The 22,165-nt window shown below is 43.4% G+C and overlaps 1 protein-coding gene across 3 annotated transcripts in view; it reads left to right on the top strand.

The window, feature by feature from the left end:
* KIAA1755 (KIAA1755 ortholog) overlaps positions 1-18,924 on the top strand; it is a 109,881-nt gene extending 90,957 nt beyond the window's left edge. For all 3 annotated transcript variants that reach the window (XM_043980444.1, XM_043980443.1, XM_043980442.1), the window contains 4 exons: positions 5,192-5,330; positions 6,984-7,106; positions 7,644-7,835; positions 17,969-18,924. In XM_043980444.1, the coding sequence (XP_043836379.1) occupies positions 5,192-5,330; positions 6,984-7,106; positions 7,644-7,835; positions 17,969-18,889 (1,375 nt within the window). In that variant the 3' untranslated portion in view covers positions 18,890-18,924. The remainder of the gene's footprint in view (positions 1-5,191; positions 5,331-6,983; positions 7,107-7,643; positions 7,836-17,968) is intronic.
* Positions 18,925-22,165: the final 3,241 nt, after the last annotated feature.

Below are 22,165 nucleotides of genomic sequence, written 5' to 3'. Positions count from 1 at the left end.
GTAATCAGCAGTGTAAGATTCAAACTCAGATTTTCTGACTCTTTCCATTATGCCATTTTGCATTCATTTGTAGGTTTTACCAAGATATTTCAAAGACTAAAGTGCTCTATGGCCATTCCCTTTGGGGAAATTAAAGTGTTGCATCTCCTGGAATAAAATGCAAACTTCCATCACTTAACTCCTTAGGATCATTAATTTCTTGGTAAATTCCCTGTTAATTTGGAGAAAATAGAGCATGGCCCTGGGAGAGGGGGACCGGTAAATTTAGATGGGGTGTGTGTTGTGGGGGGAGATAATGAAGTGGATAGAGAATGTGCAAGGTTGGGAACAAAGCCAGGGAGGACTGGTTACACTTAGGTTTCTGCAGTGGAAGGCCTAGACAGCAAGGGGAAGTGTGAGGGCAGCAGGATTTTGAAGCTATAGGGTGTCAAAAATAGAATGGGGATAGGATTCAAAAACAGGAGGTAAGAGTGAGCTGGTGACTAGCCCTTCCATGTTTGCCACTGCCCCATCACTCAGTACTGCCAATCAGTACAGTGCAGGGTGCAGAGCCCTGGAATGGGGGTCCTGGGCCCTCTGGGAGTCAAGAGTCCTGGGTCCTCTATCCTCAGATCATTCACTGGATTGGATTCCTAGCCCCCTTGAAGTAGAAAGACCACACAGTCAGAAGGCAGAAGACCTGGGTTTTAATATTTGAATTGAACAATTAATTCACTTACCATCTCTGGGTCATGGTTATTTCATGTAAAATGAGGGGCCTGCCTTAGGTGGTCCCTATAGTAGGGGAAGCCTTGGAATTTTCATCAGAGGGTATAGTCTTGAAGCAGAGCTCTCCTGTGTCATACCTGGATGACCTTTAGCAAGTGACTTAACCTGCAGGGGCCTCAATTATCTTCTTTATAAAATCTGAGTGTTAAACTAGGAGAATGGTCTCTAAGGATTCTTCAAGCTCCAACATTTTATGATCAATGCTTAAGTCCAGCTCTGGACCTCTACCTAAGTTTGATTGAGGCGCTGCTCTGGGCTTGGGGAAGTTGGAGAAAGGGAGGTAACCTTCCCCTATACCTGCCTCTCCCTGCCTTCACTGCCTCAGAAGTCAGTGCTAATGGTTGGGCTGGGAAGCAGCCTTACCCACTCAACCCTGAGCAGAAGGCAGGGATCTGGATTTCTCCTCTGGACTTGTTAGATGGACCTAGAGTGAGCACAGTTGCACTACCCATCACCATCATTAGATGGCACTGCTTTTCCACAAAGCCCCAGATTGTCTGTTGTTGCAACATCAGGCCCCTTCCCCCTCCACAACATCCAGCCCATCTTCCCCACTACAGGCCCTACCCCACTCCCATTCTCAGCTCTGCTGTGTTTTTCCATTCCTAAAGCTCTCGCAGGCAGCCCCTCACATCAGAGATGGAGTTTTGTGCCCCTTCCCTTCCCCTTTGTCATTATTTTAAGAGTGGTTAAAAGGGTGACTTGATCCTAGGATTTCCGGCTGGAAGGGACCTTAGAGATTGTCTAGTCTAACCTCTTCACTTGATAACTGGGGAAATCGAGGCCCATGGCAGGGAAAGAGACAGGGCAAGGTCACAGCAGAGCTGGGATCACAGAACTGGAGATTAGAGCTGCCAGGGACCTCAGAGTCCATCTACTCCAGGGGGGTTTCTTTGTGTCCAGGACCCCTTCAGCAGTCTGGTGAAACCTGTGGACCCCTTCTCAGAATCATCAGATAAAATACAGAGCATCACAAAGGAAACCCACTCTGTCGAAGTACAGTTAGTAAATGTTAAAAAATGTTAAATGTTTAAAAAATGTTAAAAAAATAAATCCTGGACTCCCTCCCACCTCCAGTACTTAGCAGATGAAGAAACTGAGGCCTGGCAAGTCCCTTAACCTTAACCTTGTTTGCCTCAGTTTCCTCATCTGTGAAATGAGATGGAGAAGGAAATGGCAAACCACTCCAGTATCTTTGCCAAGAAAACCCCAAACAGGATCACCGAGAGTCAGACAGGACTGAAAAATGACTAAACAATGACAACCTCTAACTTTAGGAATCTTGCTCTTTCTACTGTACTATGATTTTGTTGTTGCTATTGCTGTTCGATCTTTTTTCAGTTTTGTCTAACTCTTAATGACCCCATTTGGAGTTTTCCTGGCAAAAACACTGGAGTGGTTTGTCATTTCCTTCTCCAGCTCATTTTACAGATGAGAAAACTGAGGCAAATAGGATTAAGTGATTTCCCCAAGGTCACACAGTTAATAAGTATCTCAGGTCAGATTTGAACTCAGAAAGATGAGTCTTCCTGACTCCAGGCCCTGAACTCTATACACTGTACCACTTCGCTTGCCTGTACTATAACTAGAACCCATGTTTTTAGACTCCAATTCCATGGTTCTTTCACCTATAAGGAGAACCAGAAATTCATTTCAATTAAAAAATATATATATATTTAATAAATTGGGCACTATGAGAAGCACAAAGTTCAAATAAGATGCCACCAAGGAGTTTACAGGCTAAGAGGGGGGTAATATGCAAACACAGAAACACAAATAACTGTAACATGTAATATTACATGAGAAAATGTATGCTAGTGAGGTCAGAGGAAAACATTGTATCCAGGAGGAGGGAATCTGGGAAGACTTCTTGGAGGAGGTGATATTTTAGATGCATGTGAACAACTTTTGTTCATGCTCAATTGAAAGTAAATGAAAATTCAACAGACAAAGAAGAGGGAGGAGGATATTCTAGGTCCAAGGAACAGAGCAAAGGCCTGGATCAGGTTGAGTTCTGAGGGTAGAGAGTTTGGATTAGAGCATGAAATATGCGAGGAAGAATAAGATGAGATAAAGATAGAAAGGCAGTATGGTGGCATATTGTAGAAGGCCTTGAATGCCAAATAGAAAATCTTGAACTTTACTTGATTGGCAATAGGGAGCCATGAAAAATGATGTACAGAGTAATCTTTAAGGTCTAGAGGGGAGAGGATCATTAGTGACTGGGGGAATTATGGAATAATAATAACTCCCACTTCTATGGTACCTTATGATTGAAAAAAAAGCCTTTTTCTTACAACCCTGTGAGATGGGTAGTATAAATAAGAGTAACTGCCTTTGAGAGCTGAGAGGCAACATGGTATCAGAAAGATCTGGGTTCTAGTCCTGGCTATGACATTTTCTGACCACAGGCAAATGATTTAACTAATCTCTCAGTGCCCACGGATAATGGGCAGTTTCCCTTACCAGTGAAGTCATAGATAATGTTTAAAATTTTTTTCTTTAAGCAAATCCCATTTAGTTTAAGGGAAAACTCAAGCTCAGAGAGGTTAACTTACTTATAGTCACACGGCTAGAAAGTATCAAGCCTAGATTCAAACCCAGGTCTTATAACTCCAATCCTAGTGTTCTTTTCCTATCCACATGATCTCAGGGAAAAATCATGATGGAGGTGACATTCTTGTTTGTTTTGTTTGTTTTGGGAGGAGGGGGTTGGCAGAATTGACTTTTAAAAAATTGTGCTTTTATTTTGAATTCCAAATTATCTTCCTCCCTTTAGTCCCTCCTCTATCAGTTGAAAAGGCAAGCAATTCAATACCCATTATACATGTGAAGTCATGAAATATATATTTCTATATTGCCCATGTTTAAAAAAAAAAACAAGAAAAATTAAGTGAAAAAAAATATGCCTCAATTTGAACTTAGATTTCAACAGTTCTCTCACTGGGGCAGAGGAGTGAGGGAGATAGCATTTTTTTTATCATGAGTCCTTTGGAATTGTTGGATCATTGTATTGATCAGAGTAGCCAAGCCCATCCATAGCTGATTATCTTTATAATATTGCTGTTACTATGTACAATGTTTTCCTGGTCCCATTCACTTTACTTTGCATCAGTTCATATAAGTCTTCTCGGGTTTTTCTGAAACCATTCTGCTCATCATTTCTTATAGCACAAATAATATTCCATCACAATTATATACCACAACTTGTTCAGCAATTCCCCAATTGAAGGATATCATCTCACCTTCCAATTCTTTGCCACTACAAAAATAGCTGTTACAAATATTTTTACATATACATTTTGTTTTGATCCCTTTGGGATACAGACCTGGTACTATGTATTGCTGGATCAAAGGATATACACAGTTTTATAGTGCTTTGGCCATGGTTCCAAACTGTCAGAATGGTTAGACCAGTTCACAACTTGGAGGTGGCATTTGAGGCAGCTAATGAGCACAGTGTAAGAGTGGTAGACCTAGAGTAAGGAAGACCTAATTTCAAATCCAGACTCAGACCCTCAGACTCTTACTTGCTATCTAACCATGTCACACAGATAGTAACCTCAGTTTGTTTTGGTTTCTTCATCTATAAAATGAGGATACCTGTAAATAAATAAATAATAGCACCTACCTCCCAGAGTTGTGGTCATGACAAAATGAGATATTTGTTAAGTACTTTGCAAACCCTAAAGCACTAGATGTTGTTCTTACTATTATTATTTGAGTTGATATATAAGAATGCATAGGAATTCAAAAGACAAAAAGAGGGAATTAATATATTCCAGATACAGAATAGCATTAGCCAGGGCAGAGAGGACAACCTGCCTCCTTGGAAGATGGTACAACACTGTCTTCTAACTCCAACTGTGCAACTGCTATGCAAGGCATTTTAGAGAAAGTGTCAGACCAAGTCCCATCTTCAAATTACTTACAACATTGGATGATGTAGTCTTGAAGTTTATCAGTCAACAAGCATTTATTATGTGCCAGGTCCTGTGCTAAGCATTACAGCTACAAAGAGAGACAAAAAACAGTATGTATCCCCTGCCCTAAAGAGTTTATATTCTAATGGGAGAAACAATGTGATAGTTACATACAAGATAAATACAAAGTAGATGGAAACTAATCTCAGAGGTGAAGGCCATAGCAGCTAAGAGAACCAGGAAATACTTCCTTACTACTGAAGTTGGTAATAGGTGAGGTTTGGATAAATGGAGGGCAATGGGGATGGTCTGCACTAAGTCAACCCATTCCCTCTTGTGACCAGTTGCACACCTTTATAAGATGGCTAGAACAATCCCTGCATGATACACCCAGCAGGGATGGAACCTCTGGATCCATTTTGAATTAAATATACATTGAGGTCCCTTCCCATGCTGAGATTCTGTCCTTCATTGATGTGTGATTCTTCCTTGGTCCTCAGGAACAGTATGGCTTTGGCAATGGCCCTTTACAGTCAAGTGGAAGAACGGGTTCATGTGCTAGTGACCACATCTAACAAGAGCCTAGAGAGACTGGAATCCCTGGTGCAGACAAGTGAACTGGAGTCTGAGTTCTGCCAGGTGAGTGAGGGTGGAAGGGGAGGGGCCTTTGGCTCACCTGAGCTAATTAGACTTGCCTCAGGAAGTGAGGCCTTGGGCCAGTGTCCATGGGCTCACTCCCCTAGGAAAGGGGCAAGAGGACCTAACATACATCTCTCCCACCTGGGCCAGGGAGCATAAAGAAAAATCCCCTAATCATCCAAGCTGTCATGAGTTCTCCTTTGCTAAAAGGTCTTCAGGTGGTGGCTGGTCGATGATGCATCAGGATGTTATAGGTGGAAGTTAGACCAGATGACCTCTTAGGTCCTTTCCAGCTATGGGATTTTAAAACTCCCAAGCATTCCCCTGAACTAGGTTAATGATCTAAGTATTCTCTGGAGAAGAGAAGCTCTGCTTTTTCATCCTTGAGAATTGAGGGTGTTCCTAGGTCCCCCCAAACTCACCTCTACCTCTTAAGGAGAAAGAGGGGTTCTCCTTCTCCAGAGATTTTGAAGATAAAGCAGGGCATCCATGTCCCAAAGCAAGGGGATGACCCACATGACTCTGAGAATTCCCTATAAGGCTCAAGCACTAGCTCTGCTGGGTTGTTAGGCTCAATGTTGCAATCTTTGCTGTCTTAATTAATGCACTCATTCAACAAATATTTATTAATGACCAGCTAGGTCCATGCTAGTCTCTGAAAGAAAGTTTCCTTTCCATCCTCACAGAGGTTATAGTATGGGGGAGAAACAAGAACACAAATAGCTATATAACACTGCAGGATAGGATAAAAAAATGCTTAGAGAGTAATCCACTAAATGAAATTGACCTCCTGTGTGACCCTGGGCAAGTCACTTAACCTTCATTGCCCCACCAAAAAAAAAAAAAGAAAAGAAATTTACCTCAGTTCTCTGTGACCCTGGCCAAGTCACTTAATTCCTAGGTACTCTAATCAACTCTCTTAAGACTGTAAGGTGTTGGGGCAGCTAGGTGGCACAGTAGATAGACTGCTGATTCTGGAGTCAGGAGGACCTGAGTTCAAAGTACTATGTGAGATCCCAGGGAGAAGCTTGCTCTTGACTAGGGAAATTAGGAAGGCTTCCTGGAGGAGGTGATGTTTGAATTCAATAGGTAAAGATGGAATGAAGGACATTCCAGGCTCAGGGAATGGTATGGAAGCAGGAGAGCACAGGACATGTTTGTGAGTCAGGGTAAAGAGTAGTCCAGTTTTGCTGGACCATACAGTAGGGGAAATAATATGGAATGCAGCTGTAAAAGTAAGAAGGTATCAGATTGAGGGTAGCTAGGTGGTGCAGTGGATAAAGCACCTGCCTGGATTCAGGAGGACCTGAGTTCAAATCTGGCCTCAGACACTTGACATTTACTAGCTGTGTGACCCTTGGCAAGTCACTTAACCCTCATTGCCCCACAAAAAAAAAAAGAAGAAGGCATCAGGTTATAGATGACCCTGAATGCAAGCTGGAAAAATTTGAACTTTCATCAATAAGTAATATGGAGCCCCTGGAGTTCTTTGAGCAAAAGAGTAAAAGAAAAGAGGTAGAAAGGAAATTTAGGAGAATCAGAATGGCACACCTTGTAAGCGATGCCTTCCCAAAGGTAAATGACTGGAATGGACTGAAACACACAGCGGGCATCAATTTAGCTTCTCATACCTCATTTCATCGCCTTCCCCAGATCAGTGACTGGATCGATGGGGAAGGCACTACGTGGCTTAAGGCACTGACACCTTTGGAATGGAGCCTCGAGCGTGTGGAAAAATCCCATGAGCAGTTTGAAGAATTCTTCCAACAGGCCACGGTATGTCTAGTCTAAGGAAGTTTTCATTAGTTGAGGTTGGTGAAATAACAGAGGCATGTGGATGAGGGGAGGGGTACTGGAGAAACAAAAATCACTGGTTACCCAACTCCTACTCACCATCAGACCTCTGGTGCAGGCGTGCTTGAGAGAACAGGGAAGGGTTCTGAAGCTACTCTCAAGAAATCAGCTCTTAGATACTGTGAAGGCATCATTGCCTGTCCTTTTGGTGTGTTCTCTACCTAAGGCTTATGGCAGTTTAGAGCACAGTCCTATACACAAGGCAACAAATGAACAAATAAGAGGCAAAGCCATCTAGGGCACCAGATTCCCAGACCCACAACATTCTGTTACCAAGAGGTCTGTTCTCCCTCCTTCTAACACAACCAGCTCCACAGCCACAGTATATGGATGTGTCCTTTTTTTTTTTTCCTAACAAACCCTAGAGCCAAACTCGGGGCTTTGCATTCAGTGGACACTCAATAGCTGCTTATTGAATTTGAGCAGAACTGAGTTAAGATCTCTTCTCTCCTCCCTCAGGCTCACTACAACCGAGGCTTAGAACTGTCAAAACAAGCAGCCAGATTCCAAGGAGCTGACTCCCCAGAGATTGCAGCTTTCACAGCTGCCAAGAGCACTTTCCAGGCCAAGCTGACCCACTTCTACATGGCCATAGAGAGGCAAAGGACAGACCTGGAAACCCTCCTCCATCTCTATCAATTCTGCAACAAGGTGAGTATGGTTACTCGCCAAATTTACACAGGATCTTAAGATTTACAGATAGAAGGACTTTTAAAGATCACCTGTCTCGGAGTTGGCAAAGTACAATCCACAGGTCAAAGCCAGCTGGCTGCCTGGTTTTGTACAATCCATGAGCTAAGAATGACCAGATTTGTCCCATAGATTGTAGTTTGCTGACACCAGAGAGAAGAGACTTGCCCAAGGTCACGTGAGTGATAAAGAAAGGACTGGAACCAAGGTCTTCCTTCTCACCCCAAATTCAGCACTATTTTGACCCCACCCCATTAGAAATCAACCTCCTGTGTGACCCTGGGCAAGTGACTCAACCCTCACTGCCCCGGAAAAATAAATAAATAAAAGAAGAAAGAAAAAATAACAAAAAAGAAAGAAAATTTTTAAAAAAGAAATTGACTTCAATTCTCTGTGACCCTGGGCAAGTCACTTAATTCCTATGTACTCTAATCAACTCTCTTAAGATTATAAGGTGTTGGGGCAGCTAGGTGGCACAGTGGATAGACTGCTGATTTTGGAGTCAGGAGGACCTGAGTTCAAATTTGACCTCAGACACTTATTAGCTGTGTGACCCTGGACAAGTCACTTAACCCCAACTGCCTCCACAAACAAACAAACAAACAAAGGCTATAAGGTGTCTACCTGAATTGATGTTCTCATCTAGGAGTTCTGCATACCAATAGAATCACCAGAGTAGTCCCCATCCCTGTCCCTCTCTTCTATTTCCTCCCTGGAGCTAAGAGGAGAGGGTGGAGGAAGCTGAAGGCTAAAAGAACACATAGTCCCTTAAAACTGAACATTCTATGGGGAGGGGAGTGCTCAAAGGGAAAGACTGATGGCATGTCTGTGAGTGGAAACTCACAGCCAACACCCTTGGGATCTGGGGGAGAGTGGGAGGGCATAAAATCATCTGGATGAAGGAATTTGAAGTCAGAAGGGGCCTTAGAGATTATCTAGATCAATCTCCCCATTTATAGACGAAGAAATTGAATACCAGACAGATGAAGTGACTTGCTCTTCGTGATAACAGGAAGAACTCTGGACTTGGAGTCAGAGGACCTGAGATCTAATCCCACTTCTACTATTTACCAAGATGGGTGACCTCAGACCTGTGACTTGTAATCCACAATCTCATATATAGTCAGTGGCTAAGCAAGGATTCAGTCTCTTCAATGTTCTTTCCCCAGCCCCACACCACCTGCTCCCAAGCAGTGGTGCTTTAACAGGGGGTGTTGCTATGGTCTTTATAAACACCCTGTGGAAGGCTGGCAGATGTGTGTCTGGCCCAGGCAGCCTAGTTAGCCAGGGAGAGAGAATGCCAACTTCTCCTCATGCACGAGGTCTCAGGGCAGGGTTCCAGGAGGAAGTGGTAGAGGGCTTTGGACACCAGACAGAAAGCCCGTGGTCTGGCACCTAGGAATTAGGCAGCTTTGGCAGATGTGACAGGCTAGGGAAGAAGGGTGAGAGATGGGAGTGGTAGTAGTGGGTGGCTGGGTGATACAGAAGCCACACCGCCCTAAATAATACTAATATAATCATGCCACAAACTTGGATTGATGTCACCCTTTCTCATCTCTGGGCTCCGTGTGCTTCCATGTATATTAAGTCATTTATCTAAAAACAAGTTCCTTTAATCCGTGGAAAGATGGTGCCTCTGGAGAAAATGTTTCTACGCTGCACGCTGCCTAACAGCTCTCTGTCGGATACTAAATTAATGGAGGGAAAGATTAGGTTTTTCACAAGCTGCTGAAAATTGGTTACATTCATTGCTATTTGCATCTGTTTTGCAGGAGGAATGAAGAACCCCAGGGTAAGAGCCCCAAGCCAGACCAATGCTCCCTTTAGCCCATCTGTCTAGAGCTCACTGGATGATTTGATGAAGGTCAGGGTCAGCCTTCTTCATGAAAACAATCTCAGAAGGTTAAGGTTGTTCCTCAGACATTCTATACTTTTGCCAATTCACTTCATGAATTAAGCTAAAACCTGAAAATCTATAGTTTCATAACTAGGACTCCAGAGGTCATCTCATTTGACCTCTTCCCCAAGGCAGTGAAAGGTAATGAGAAAAGCACTGGATTTGGAGCCAGGTACCCTCACTTCCAATTCTGGCACTAAAAAGACTTAGGTCCCCCAGATCATCCACTGGGCCTTAGGTCAGATGGGCCTGGAGGAAGCATTAGACTGGCTGGGGGCTCTTACCCTGGGATGTTTTCTTAAGGACAGATGAATCGCTTCTCTCTGGTCCTCACTGGTAAAATAAAGGGGCTGAACCAGATGTTCTGAGCCTTGGTTTTTTTATCTGCAAAATGAAGATAATACTTGAATAAAACTTGATGTAAAGTAAAAATGCAACAAATCTCAGAACAAGATGGAAATGAGTCATTACTATTACTATGCAGGATTTCCATTTATAGTACCCTCCCAATGATAGGAAGCTCTCTGCTTCATGGGGCAGTCCCTTCCATTGCTGGATAACAATTGTTAGGAAATGCTTCCTGTATTGAGCTAGAATAATAATAGCTGACATTGATAGAGAATCTTAAGGTTTGCAAAAGTTGTAACACACTATTTCATTTGTTCTTTCCAACCACCCAGTGTTCTAGGTACTACAAATAAGAAGACATATTACAGGGGGCAGCTAGATGGCACAGGGGATAAAGCACCAGCCCTGGATTCAGGAGAACCTGAGTTCAAATACGGCCCCAGACACTTGACACTTACTAGCTATGTGACCCTGGGCAAGTCACTTAACCCTCATTGCCCCACCAAAACAAACAAACAAACAAAAAACAACCATATTACAGATGAGAATGAGGTTCAGAGAGATGGGACTTGCTCATAATGGCAAGATTTAAACCCAGGTCTCTCGACTCCAAGTCCAGCATAGCTTTCATTTATTGCTCCAAGTTCTTGAACCTGTTCATGTCGTCAGTCTCTTGGACTTCTTAAGTTGATTAGGTTGTCAGTTAAATAATAGACAATGCAAGAGTCATATCAATCAATACAAAAAAATTTTTTTAAGTACCTATCACATGGACACAAGGACAACAGTGAAAATATTCCCTGCCCTCAAGGAACTTACATTCTACTGGTAGAGTCCAACAAGCTCTGCAAAAAGGTGGGAGCACTTTTCTCATCTACCCAGGCTGCCTCCGGGTGGGGTGCTGAAACATTGTACATTGTACATTGTTCTAACTCCCTGCATCATGTCTTCCTGCATTCAGCCTCTCCCCTGTCCAAGCTAGCTTTCACATGCTGCTACACTGTCCTGATCATAAAATAAAATACAAACCAATTTACCTGGCAATCAAGTCCATTCACAGCTTGGTCCCCACCTGCCTGCCCAGCAGATCATCTCTCTCTGTGCTTCCGTTCAATACATATCCAGGCCATTGCTAGTTGTCTTGACTTTTATCCTGACACTAGACTTTGATGACTCTGAAAGGGACTAAGGCTGACGACTTCATGCAACTCTGCCTTGCTTAAATCTAATTCCTGCACGAGTCAAGACCACCCTGTGCTGGTCATTAGTCCTCTTTGAAAACAACAAACAACAGCATTTTGTTCATGCCATCCCTGGTGACTGGAGTGGAAATCCCTTCTACCCCACATACATGCTGTGTTGAAACTTCTCCCTTCCTTTAAAACCAGGCTTAGATAATAACTTCCCTGGGAAGCCTACCCTTTCTGCCACACTCCACGCTGCCCCCCTCCATAAAAGTGAGATTTCCTTCTTTACATTTCTATTTTGCCCCTGTTTATACAAAAATCTGCATTTTTTTTATTGTTAGCACACCTATTCTTAAATTGTCTACATTCCTCCTCTTTCCCCTTTCCCTATTTCATAAACTGCAGTGGCTCCCTATTGCCTCCAGGAGCAAATACAAAATGCTATTTGACATTCAAAGCCTTTAATAACCTAGCTCCCTCCTACCTTTCCAGTCTTCTTACACTTACTCCCCAACAAGTATTCTTCAGTCCTGTGACATTGGCCTCCTGGCTGCTTCACAAACAAGATATTCCGTCTCTCAACTCCAGGCATTCTCTCTGGCTGTCCCACGTACCTGGAACATTCTCCCTCCTTTGCTCTGACTCCTGACCTCCCTGACTTCCTTTAAGTACCACCTAAAATCCCTCCTTCTAGAGGAAGCCTTCCCCAAGCCCTCTTAATTCCAGTGCCTGCTTTCTGTTATTCTATTTATCCTGTACATAACTTGCTTTGTATATATGTGTTTGCATGTTGCCTCCCCCACTAGATTGTAATATTCTTGAGAGCAAATAATCATCTTTTGCCTCTTTTTGTACTGTCAGTGTCAGAGCTTAATGCAGTGTCTGGTGCTTAATAAATGGTTATTGATTGATTGATTGTTAGAGACACCTCTAACTTACCTCTCTCTTGGCCCTTAGTCTGGCCCTCTTATCAGTTATTTGTGTGCGTGTCTCCACCCCCTCCCCCATGATACTGGGAGTTCTTTTAGAGTAAAGAGCAGAATCTGTGTCCTATCTACTGTTGTATCCCTAGGTGGGAAGGTAAGACAGACACAAGTAGAAAGATAACTAAGGGTACAAGACAGATTCTGCCCAGTGAAAAAGGAGAAGGGTCCATACAATAAATGCTTAGAAATTAGCAGTGGCTCCACAGGGAGCATCATGGGGCTATGTACTAGGGTAGCCAGGAAAGGCTTTAGAGAGGATGAGGATCTTGGGCTGGGCCTTGAAGGAGTCACTCATTCAACAAACACCAAACCTCTGTGACATGTTCAGGAATTATAGTGTCTGTGCTATATGCCCTAGAGATTGCAAAGATGAATAATAGAATGAGGTCTCCATTCGGTAAACAATTCCTAAGCAACTACTGAGTGCAGGATACCAGAGAAGAGACTAAGTTTAGATAAAATACAGTTTCTTGTCCCTGCCTCCAAGAAACTAGCCAGTAAGAGATGGGCACACAAATTTCTATAATATCAGGAAGAATGAACTCATATGCTAAATGCCATAAGCGAGATACAGACAGAAGAATATGAAGTTCAGAGGAAGGAAAGATCCCCTCATGACTAAGAAGGGGACCAGGGATCAGGGAAGGCTTCCAAGAAGAGGTGCCACTTGAGCTAAGTCTTAAAGCATGAATAAGGTTTCAATGATGAAAAATAATGCTCAGGAATAAGGGTTCCTGAGAACCTGGGAGAGGGAGTGAACTGGAAGATCCTGTGTATCCCAGATAGAGAGAATAGAGTGAACCTTGGAGTGGAAGTAGGAATGTGAAAAGTATATTTAGAGAACACTAAGTATTCTTGTTTGGTTAGAGTGATGGGGGAATGGGGTGCAAGGAGAAAGAGAAATGATGGGTAGATAAGACAGCAGAGGAGGACACATTCCAGGCATGGGAACAAAGCTCAGAAGAGGAATGCATGAGGCATGTTTGGGAGATATTTAGGAGGCTGGCAGCACTAACACAAATGGCATGTGAAAAGCAGGCTTGGGAGATAAGGGCAGAAAAGGAATTTAGGGCCAGAATATGGAAATCACTTAATTATAGGAATTCAATAACTCTTATACGAAGGAGGCTTCCACTGATGTCCTTCTCAGAGGTCTCCCTCCCACCCCCACATCAGGTAGAGTGTTGACACTCAAAGACTATGCCTGTTGAGCACAAGCTCAGGCAATTCAGGTATGACCCAAGGACAAACTATGGGTCTACCTTCAGAGAACCAACATAACTCAGTACCAAAAGGCTCAAGACCAAAGCATTGTCCACCAAAGAATGAATCGTTTTAGTCACAGCCACTACAATTATACATGAAATTTCATGGGAAAAAAGGTAAAGTCTTTCACTTGGGTTTAAAAATCCAGCTTTACAAACCGAGGGATACATGCTTAGGTAATTATTTGTGTGAATATATATATCTAGAGGTTGTAGTGGATTACATGTACCAACCAATTTAGTTCTGCAAAATATATGTACCAAAAAAGTGGAAGCCAGGGCAGATTAATAGAATAGGAAAATAATTAATAACAACAATAATACCAAGCATTTATATAGCATTCTAAGGTTTGCAAGGTACTCAATTGTCTCATTTTATTCTTTTTTTGCGGGGCAATGGGGGTTAAGTGACTTGCCCAGGGTCACACAGCTACTAAATGTCAAGTATCTGAGGCCGGATTTGAACCCAGGTACTCCTGAATCCAGGGCTGGTGCTTTATCCACTGCGCCACCTAGCTGTCCCCTCATTTTATTCTTACAACAAATGGGAGGAAGGTGCTATTATTAAATAAAATCATGGCATGTACCATATGAATGATATCAGAAGTCCTAAATCTCAAAATGAGCTGAGTACAGTGAGAAAAATTAAGTTCAACAAAGTAGTGGGTCATTGTTTGCAGATTGGAGAAAAGAAGAGTAACAAAGAAGGGATGTTACCATTGCTTGGGGTGGATGGGACAGTGATAACCAACAACAGCTCAAAGTTATTGCTGTTCAGTTCTTATTTTGCCAAGGAGAATGACCTTTGGTCTGGAAAGAATGGAAAAAAAATGGCTAATAGTATTTCTGGTTTTTTAGTGTTTTGGGTTTGTTTTGGGTTTTCTTTCTTTTTTTGCAGGGCAATGAGGGTTAAGTGACTTGCCCATGGTCACATAGCTAGTGTCAAGTGTCTGACTTTGAACTCAGGTCCTCCCGAATCCAGGGCCAGTGCTTTATCCACTGTACCACCTAGCTGACCCCAGTAGTATTTTGTTTTTTGTGGGGCAATGAGGGTTAAGTGACTTGCCCAGAGTCACACAGCTAGTAAGTGTCAAGTGTCTGAGGCTGGATTTGAACTCAGGTCCTCCTGAATTCAGGGCCGGTGCTTTATCCACTGCGCCACCTAGCTGCCCCAGCATGTTATTTATTATTATTTTTTTTTAATTTTTAATTTTATTTTTATTTTTATTTTAGTGAGGCAATTGGGGTTAAGTGACTTGCCCAGGGTCACACAGCTAGTAAGTGTTAAGTGTCTGAGGCCGGATTTGTACTCAGGTACTCCTGAGTCCAGGGCTGGTACTCTATCCACTGCGCCACCTAGCTGTCCCCCCCCCAATAGTATTTTTGGTTTTTGTAGTTAGAATAAGGTGGTAGTTTATTTAGGAGCAAGGGAAGGGAAGGGTGGGGGGAAGGGAAACCATGAAAGAAATCCTTGTACTTCTCATGGGGAGACAGGCACAAAGCACATGGCTCAGAGGTACCAAATCTCCCCAATAGTATTTTAATATCCAAGACAAGTGGGGAAATACTGTAAGAGGGCCCTTGATGACTTTAAGTCACCTGAGAGAATTAGCAGGTGTCATTGCTGAGCCTTTGTCACTAATATCTGAATGGTTATAGAGAATGGGAGATGAAGGTATGGAGAAGAGAGGATATTGAGCAGATTGTTTTAAGGGAGGGGGGAAGTAGAGTTTGCAGACTCTAGTCTGCAAGTAAGCTTGACTTCTAATCCTGGCAGAATGTTAGACTATATTAGCAGAGGGATGGCTTAATGAACATCTAGAAAATGGTGGTGGCTTTATATTAGTACTTTCACTCCTGCCTCTTCTCCCTCCTCAAAAAAGTTACAATGTGTTCACTTTAGAGAGAGAGAGAGAGAGAGAGATTTGTACTTACCTGTGTACATATTGTATCCCACCAATAGAACAAGTTCCTTGAGGGTAGAGACTAGTTATTTTGCTTTGTTTGGGGCATTTTTTCTTTATACCTCTAGCACTTAACATAATACTTGGCACATAGAATATGCCTAATAGATGCTTGTTAAAATGAATGTCCATTCATATCAGGTTAAGTCTATTTCCTTCTTTATAGGGTTACTAAACTGGCAGAACATATGAATGTCACATATTAGCCTAGATTTTCACAAAGCCTTTGATAAAGCCTCTCACCTTTCTCTTTTCTAAAATGTGAAGAGATGTGGGCTAGACAATATTACACTTAGATGGATTCAGAACTGGTTGAATGGCCAGACTCAGAGTGGGTCCTTAATGGTTCAATGTCAGCTTGGAAGGAGCTCTCCAGTGGGCTTGGCTTTATGCTACTTAACCTTTTTCTAAAGTCATAAATGGTGTCCTTATCAAACTCTCAGGTGACGCCAAGCTGGGGGGCACAGTTCACACATTGGGATGACAGAGGCAGCATCCAAAAAGATCTTGACAAGCTAGAACATTGGGCTAAATCAAATAAGGTGAAATGTAATAGAGATAAATGTAATGTCTCCCACTCGGGTTCAATAAATTGCCATCAAAAGTCCACAATGGCGAAAGAGCAGTTAGACATTTTATCTGAAAAAGATTTGGGGGTTTTATATGAACTACCAGCTTCACATGTGTCAGCAGTGAGATATGTGGCTGCTAAGGAGGCTAATCTGAGCCTGGGCTTCAGGAATAGGGGGAGAGGTTCCAGAAATAGGGAGTTGATGATTGTTAGAACACACATGGGGAGTTGGGCTCGGTTACAAGTGTCACATTTAGGAAAACCATTTATAGAATTCAGAGTGACCAGAAAGAAGGCAACCAAGGCTGATAAAAGACCTCAGGGGTATGCTATATGAGGAGATGTTTACTCTAGAGAAGAGGAGCCTCAGGAGTGGGAGCAGAGTGTGAGGGAGGAAGGATAGCTGCCTTTAAGCTTTCTATATGATCATTGGGCAGCTAGGTGGTACAGTGGATAGAACATTGGGCCTGGAAATAGAAAAACTCATCTTCCTGAGTTCAAATCTGGCCTCAGACACTTACTAGCTGTGTGACCTTGGGCAAGTCACTTAGCTTTGTTTGCCTCAGTTTCCTCATCTGTAAAGTGATCTGAAGAAGGAAATGGTAAACCACTCTAGGATCTTTGCCCAGAAAACCCCAAATATGGTCACAAAGAGCCAGACATTACTGAACAACAACAATAATTATAGGATAATACGTCTAGAATTAGAAGATTCCTCTTGAGGTCATTTGGTTGGAGTGTTGTTCTAAGGAGGTCAAGGTCCAGATGTAGAGTCAGAACACTGGGATGAAGTCCAGCTCCACCAGCCTCAGTTCTCTCATCCATTAAATGGAAACAGTAATTCTCATATTACCTACTTCATTTGGGTATGGTGAGGTTCAAGCAAAATAATAGATAATAGGCGCTTTTTAACAGAAAGAAATGCAACTGAAATGCCAGTTGTCGTTAATCTTCCAGTACATAGTTGATATTGTACTATATTTGGAGTTAAAGGGCCTGTGTTTGAATTCAGACTCCTTCTTTCTACTTATATGACCTTACACAAGTCACACATTCTGAACCCTAGTTTCCTTCTCTGTAAAGAGAATCTGTTGGATTAGACGATCTCTAAATTTCCTTTTAGTCTCAAATACTGTGATCCCTAGCCCAATTATCATTATACATCTTCCCAGTGCTGGGGCCTCTTTGATTTTAGCCTGACTTCATTCCCACCCTCTCCCTTTTTTCCATTTTATTTTAAAATTGATATCTTTTGTTTTTAAATCACCTATACTTCTGGATCTATCCACTCCTCTTAACTACCCAGTGAGCCATTCTTTGTCACAAAGTTTTAAAAGGGGGGGGGTGGGGGGAGGAGAAGCAATTGCACAAAACAAACAAATGCATTGACTGTGTCTGACAATAAGTACAGTATTCTACACCAATAATCCCCGATCTCGGCAAAGAAGGTCTGCAAACTCTGTCTTTAGATTTTTGGGGTATATGCCTAACTAACAGGAGCATCTTGGGGCCAAAAGGCATGGAAATTTTAGTCCCTTTTTAAAGCTTAATTACAAATTGTTTTCCAAGAAGACTGGCTAATTCACAGCTCCACCAACAATGCACCTGTGTGCCTATCTTTGCATAGTCTTTCTGACATTAATTAATTTTCATTTTTTGTCTCCTTTGCCAATTTGCTGAGTATAAGATCAAACCTCTAAGTTGTTGCCATTTGCATTTCTCTTATCATTAATTGTTTGGAACGACCTTTCATATGGCTGTTAATAGTTTGCAATTCTTTTGAGACCTGTTTGTTCATATCTATACATGTTTACCCATTTGGAAATGGATCTTGGTCTTAGGTTTTTATGCTAATCCCCCTCTCCTTTTTCCCCAGATGACCTGGTTCAACCTGGATTGTCAGGATTTGGTGGCTGATCTAAAGTTGGGTGAGGGCTCTGAGGCCAGTCCAGATGCACAGCACCACCTGGAGAGCTACCTGCAGAGACTTGCAGTAGAGTTTCCTGCGGAGAAACTGTGGGAGATGTGGCTGCAGGCATCTTCTCTGAGTCGAGGCCCTGGCCTGGGTCTTTGGGAGGAAGCTCGGCTGAGGCGGCATGAGAGTTATGTTATTCTTCAGGAGGCTCTGACCCGGTACCAGGGGAAACCAGAGACTGAGCTGGGCCCTAGTAAGGGAAAAGATATTTCAGTGAACTTAGCCCCCAGAACCCTGGAGGGAGACTCCATTGGCATTCTGGAACCTGGGAAAACATTCACTGGAATCCAGAGATGGAAAGGACAGTCTGTTCCTGCGGGAAGGTTGGGTACAAGTATGAATTCAAACTCTGCAGGCCCAGGTGGCCCACACTGGTCTTCTGACCAGTGTAAAGAGGAAGGGGATGGCAGAGATAATCGACAGAAAAGGGGGGCTTCCAACCCAGCTCCTGGAACTACTGACCCAGAGCCAGGACCCCAGGATGACCTGACTGTGGATCTTAACAAGGCAGCCCCAGAGAATTTGCAGCCTCCCACATGGCGACCCACCCTGCCCACCGCTTCCAAGTCCCCCACCCTATGGAAAGGTCTCACCAGAAAGAGGCCAGGACGAGGGTCACACTTCCCGTTCTCCAGACATGGTAGTTTCTCCTCAGAAGAAACGGATTCACAGACCTCCCTGGAGGAATCACCACTGACTAGTCCTGTGGTGTCCCTGGAACTGAGCAGTCCTCAGCTGCTCTGGGCCCCAGGCAAAGGCACAGGCATGGCACAGCTGGAAGGCAAGCCTCTTGGTGGTCAGACACCAGGGAATCCCATGTAAAATCACTTCAGCAAGCATTTAATAAATACCTAATGTGTGCCTAGATCGGTGCTGAGCTACTCTGGTGGGAGGGAGATGGAGGAAAATGCAGAAGGAAAGGGAGAAACAGTCACTGCGTTGTAGAGGCTTACATTCACAAACCATTTAGAGAATAAGACAAGATAGCATAGAATAAAGTATTAAATTAATTAAATTCCAATTAATCAATCAATTAATTAATTAATTAAATTCTCAGGTGAATGATAGAGACAATGAGTGCTATGGATAAATAGTATCAGAGAGATCCATGTTGGCCAGAATAATCAGGGTTGGCTTCCTAGAGGAAGTGAGACTTGAATTGGAGTCTTGACATGTGACCTTAGGAAAGGGATCCCTCTCTGGGCTTCAGTTACTTCATCTTTATTGGGGATAGTCTGTTGGAACAGAAGCCTAGTAGACAGAGAACTTGAACTGGACATGGAGGTAGAAAAGCCAGGTCTGAAGTCCTATTCTAACCCTTACTGGCTTGTGGCTACGGATAGGAAAGCAACCTCTCAGTTTCGATAAAATGAGGATAATACCTCTGTTGAAGAGCCGCCATGAAGCTCAAATAGAATAATAAATGTATTATCCGCAGCCTGGGCTGGGCCCACAAGTGGATCCAGTTTCTGGACTCACTGTGGACTTGGTTTAATCCTGAGGGAACCAGATACCAAAGAGAGGATCAGACTTTGAAGGCTGAAATTTTCTGGCTCATTATACCACCCCCCACCCATCCTAGAGTTCTGGAGAAAAACCCTACCAAAAAAAAGCTTACATATGACTCATGTCTACGGGTCCCTCCCAAAAGGGTCCCTGTTAGAAAAAAAAATCATTGTACAAAGGAGACATCAGGTAGAAGACAGCTATTTGTTTTCTCCACCACAAAAGAAATACTTAGAACAAAAGCACACTTAATTAATTAATTAACACTTAATTAATACTTAAAACATAAACAATATAATCCATCACCTATTGTGCTCTCACAGGAAATGAAGAACTTTGTGAAGCTGTGGAACAGGTATTTCTCTCCCAACCAGCCATCTTGGGATGTCTTAGTCCTTTCAAATGTAGCATCCTACTGGTAATGGCCATCTCTTCCTTTGAGAAGTGGTATAGTTGCAGGAAGTACTTCCTGTTATGTAGTTTTTGCTGATTGAAGAAATCCTATTGTCTCAGACTCATGGGGTCCCTACTAGGAGATAAAATGTCTATTTCTCATGACACACAAATAGAAGAGGCAGACAGAGGTGTGAGGTTGAATTTCAGGCCAGCATAAGGGTGCATAAGTTCTTACTCCTATATACTCATAACACCATAGCTTCTTCGGGGGCACAGGGAAGAAAAATCTCCATCCTACTCTGTATGAGTCCAAGGCAGAGCTGGCAAAGTGCTAAACAACACCCCCAAAAGAAAAGAAGGAAAGGAAGGAGGGAGAAAGGGAGGAAAGGAGGAGGAAGGGAGGAAGAGAGAGGAGAGGAGAGGAGAGGAGAGGAGAGGAGAGGAGAGGAGAGGAGAGGAGAGGAGAGGAGAGGAGAGGAGAGGAGAGGAGAGGAGAGGAGAGGAGAGGAGAGGAGAGGAGAGGAGAGGAGAGGAGAGGAGAGGAGAGGAGAGGAGAGGAGAGGAGAGGAGAGGAGAGGAGAGGAGAGGAGAGGAGAGGAGAGAGGTGGAAGGGTTAAGAGACAGAGAGAGATGGGGCCTTTTCCCTCTCCTTACATAACCTACTGAGTAAGCTGACTCTTCTTAGTCCAAACACCAGTTTGACATAGCCTCCCCAGTCACAGGAACCAATAAGAGATTACATTATCCCAAAGAGCAGGTCCTTCATCTCTGAGCTAGAGCACAGGTTCATCCCCAAAGAGGCAGAGTATCCATGCCCAACTCCTCAGGAGGCCCCTATGCAGATTAGGTGATTCCTCTTATCAGCCTCACTACATGTATGAAGAATTTGCAAATTTTAAGGGAATATGTAAATGTCAGTTATCATTATTGCCTTCTAGCAAAGCTATATGGATGAATATGAATAACAGTGCATGTCTATGTAGCATTTTAAAGTCCAAAAAAGCACCTTCCTCACCATAACCCTGTGTGGAAGCAGATGCTATCATCCATATTTTATAGATGACAAGACTAAGTTCCAGAGAGGTTAAGTGGCACCTTAGCATCACACAGCTGATAAACATCAGAGTCATTATGCTAACTGGGACCTCTTGGCTTCAAATTTAGGGAGTGCTCTGGGAATGAAGGCACAGCATTAAACAGGAGCTGTAAACCTAAGGTTGAAATGTCTGCCAGACCCCCTAATGTCACCCTCTCCCCCTCTAACCCTCAGCAGCAAGGCCTGGATTGCTTATTTTAATGTAATTCATAGCCCCAGGTCCCAGTATTCCTGAGAGAAGCAGACAATCAAAGAGACCAGGCTGCCTGATTAGCACATTTCTGTGCCTCCCATCTCCCTGCCATGCATGGCAGGGGGCTGGCCTGGTGCTTCAAATACGGTTGTCATGGAAGCAGCTTCCCTCAGCTTTAGAAAGCTGATTACCCCAAGCAGGGAGTCCAAGGCCTAGAACTGTGGAGGCAGAGCCCTGCTTCCCACAGCCCCAACTCCAGTGTGGTTTGGGGAGCAGGATTTGGAATAGAGGATAAATGGAGGGGTTGAGTAGAAACCTGGGACTCCGAAGACCTGGATTCTAGAAACCAGTTCTGTCACTAATTCATTCCCCTCTGTGGGCCTGTTTTTTCATCTGTGAAATGAGGGAATTGGGCTCAATGCTCTCTAAAGGCTCCTTCTTGCTCTGACCTTTGCACTCAGGTCAATCCCTATCAGAGGTGATAGGACCATAGACTTTGAACTGGACCCAGAAGTCATCTAGTCCAGCCCCCTAATTTTACAGGTAGGGAAACTGAGTCCTAGAGAGGCTAGGTGACTTCTCCCTGGACACAGCTAGTAAGTGTCAGAGGAACTTAAGCATTTGGACCCAGATCTTGATTCCAAGTCCAGCAAGCTAGGATGAAGGAGGAGCTGCTCTGGACTCCCTGTCTTGCTATCTGACCTTTAGCAATCTGGCCCCTGTGTAGCCCTTTCTCCAATGTTATTTCCTACTACTTCTCTATGCCAATGTTTTCCTTCAACTCCCAGGGTCAGGTAGGCATTGTTCTTGGAACATTACCCATGCATTCCAGCCTCACCACCTTTGGAATGCCCTCCATCTTCCCCTGTTTGTGCCTATGATTACACAGGTTGTAAATAGCATAGTC

Source organism: Dromiciops gliroides, chromosome 2 (genome assembly GCF_019393635.1).
Source record: "Dromiciops gliroides isolate mDroGli1 chromosome 2, mDroGli1.pri, whole genome shotgun sequence".
Lineage (NCBI taxonomy): Eukaryota > Metazoa > Chordata > Mammalia > Microbiotheria > Microbiotheriidae > Dromiciops > Dromiciops gliroides.
The sequence above is the reverse complement of the archived record's forward strand: the minus strand, read 5'-3'. Positions and strand labels throughout refer to the sequence as shown.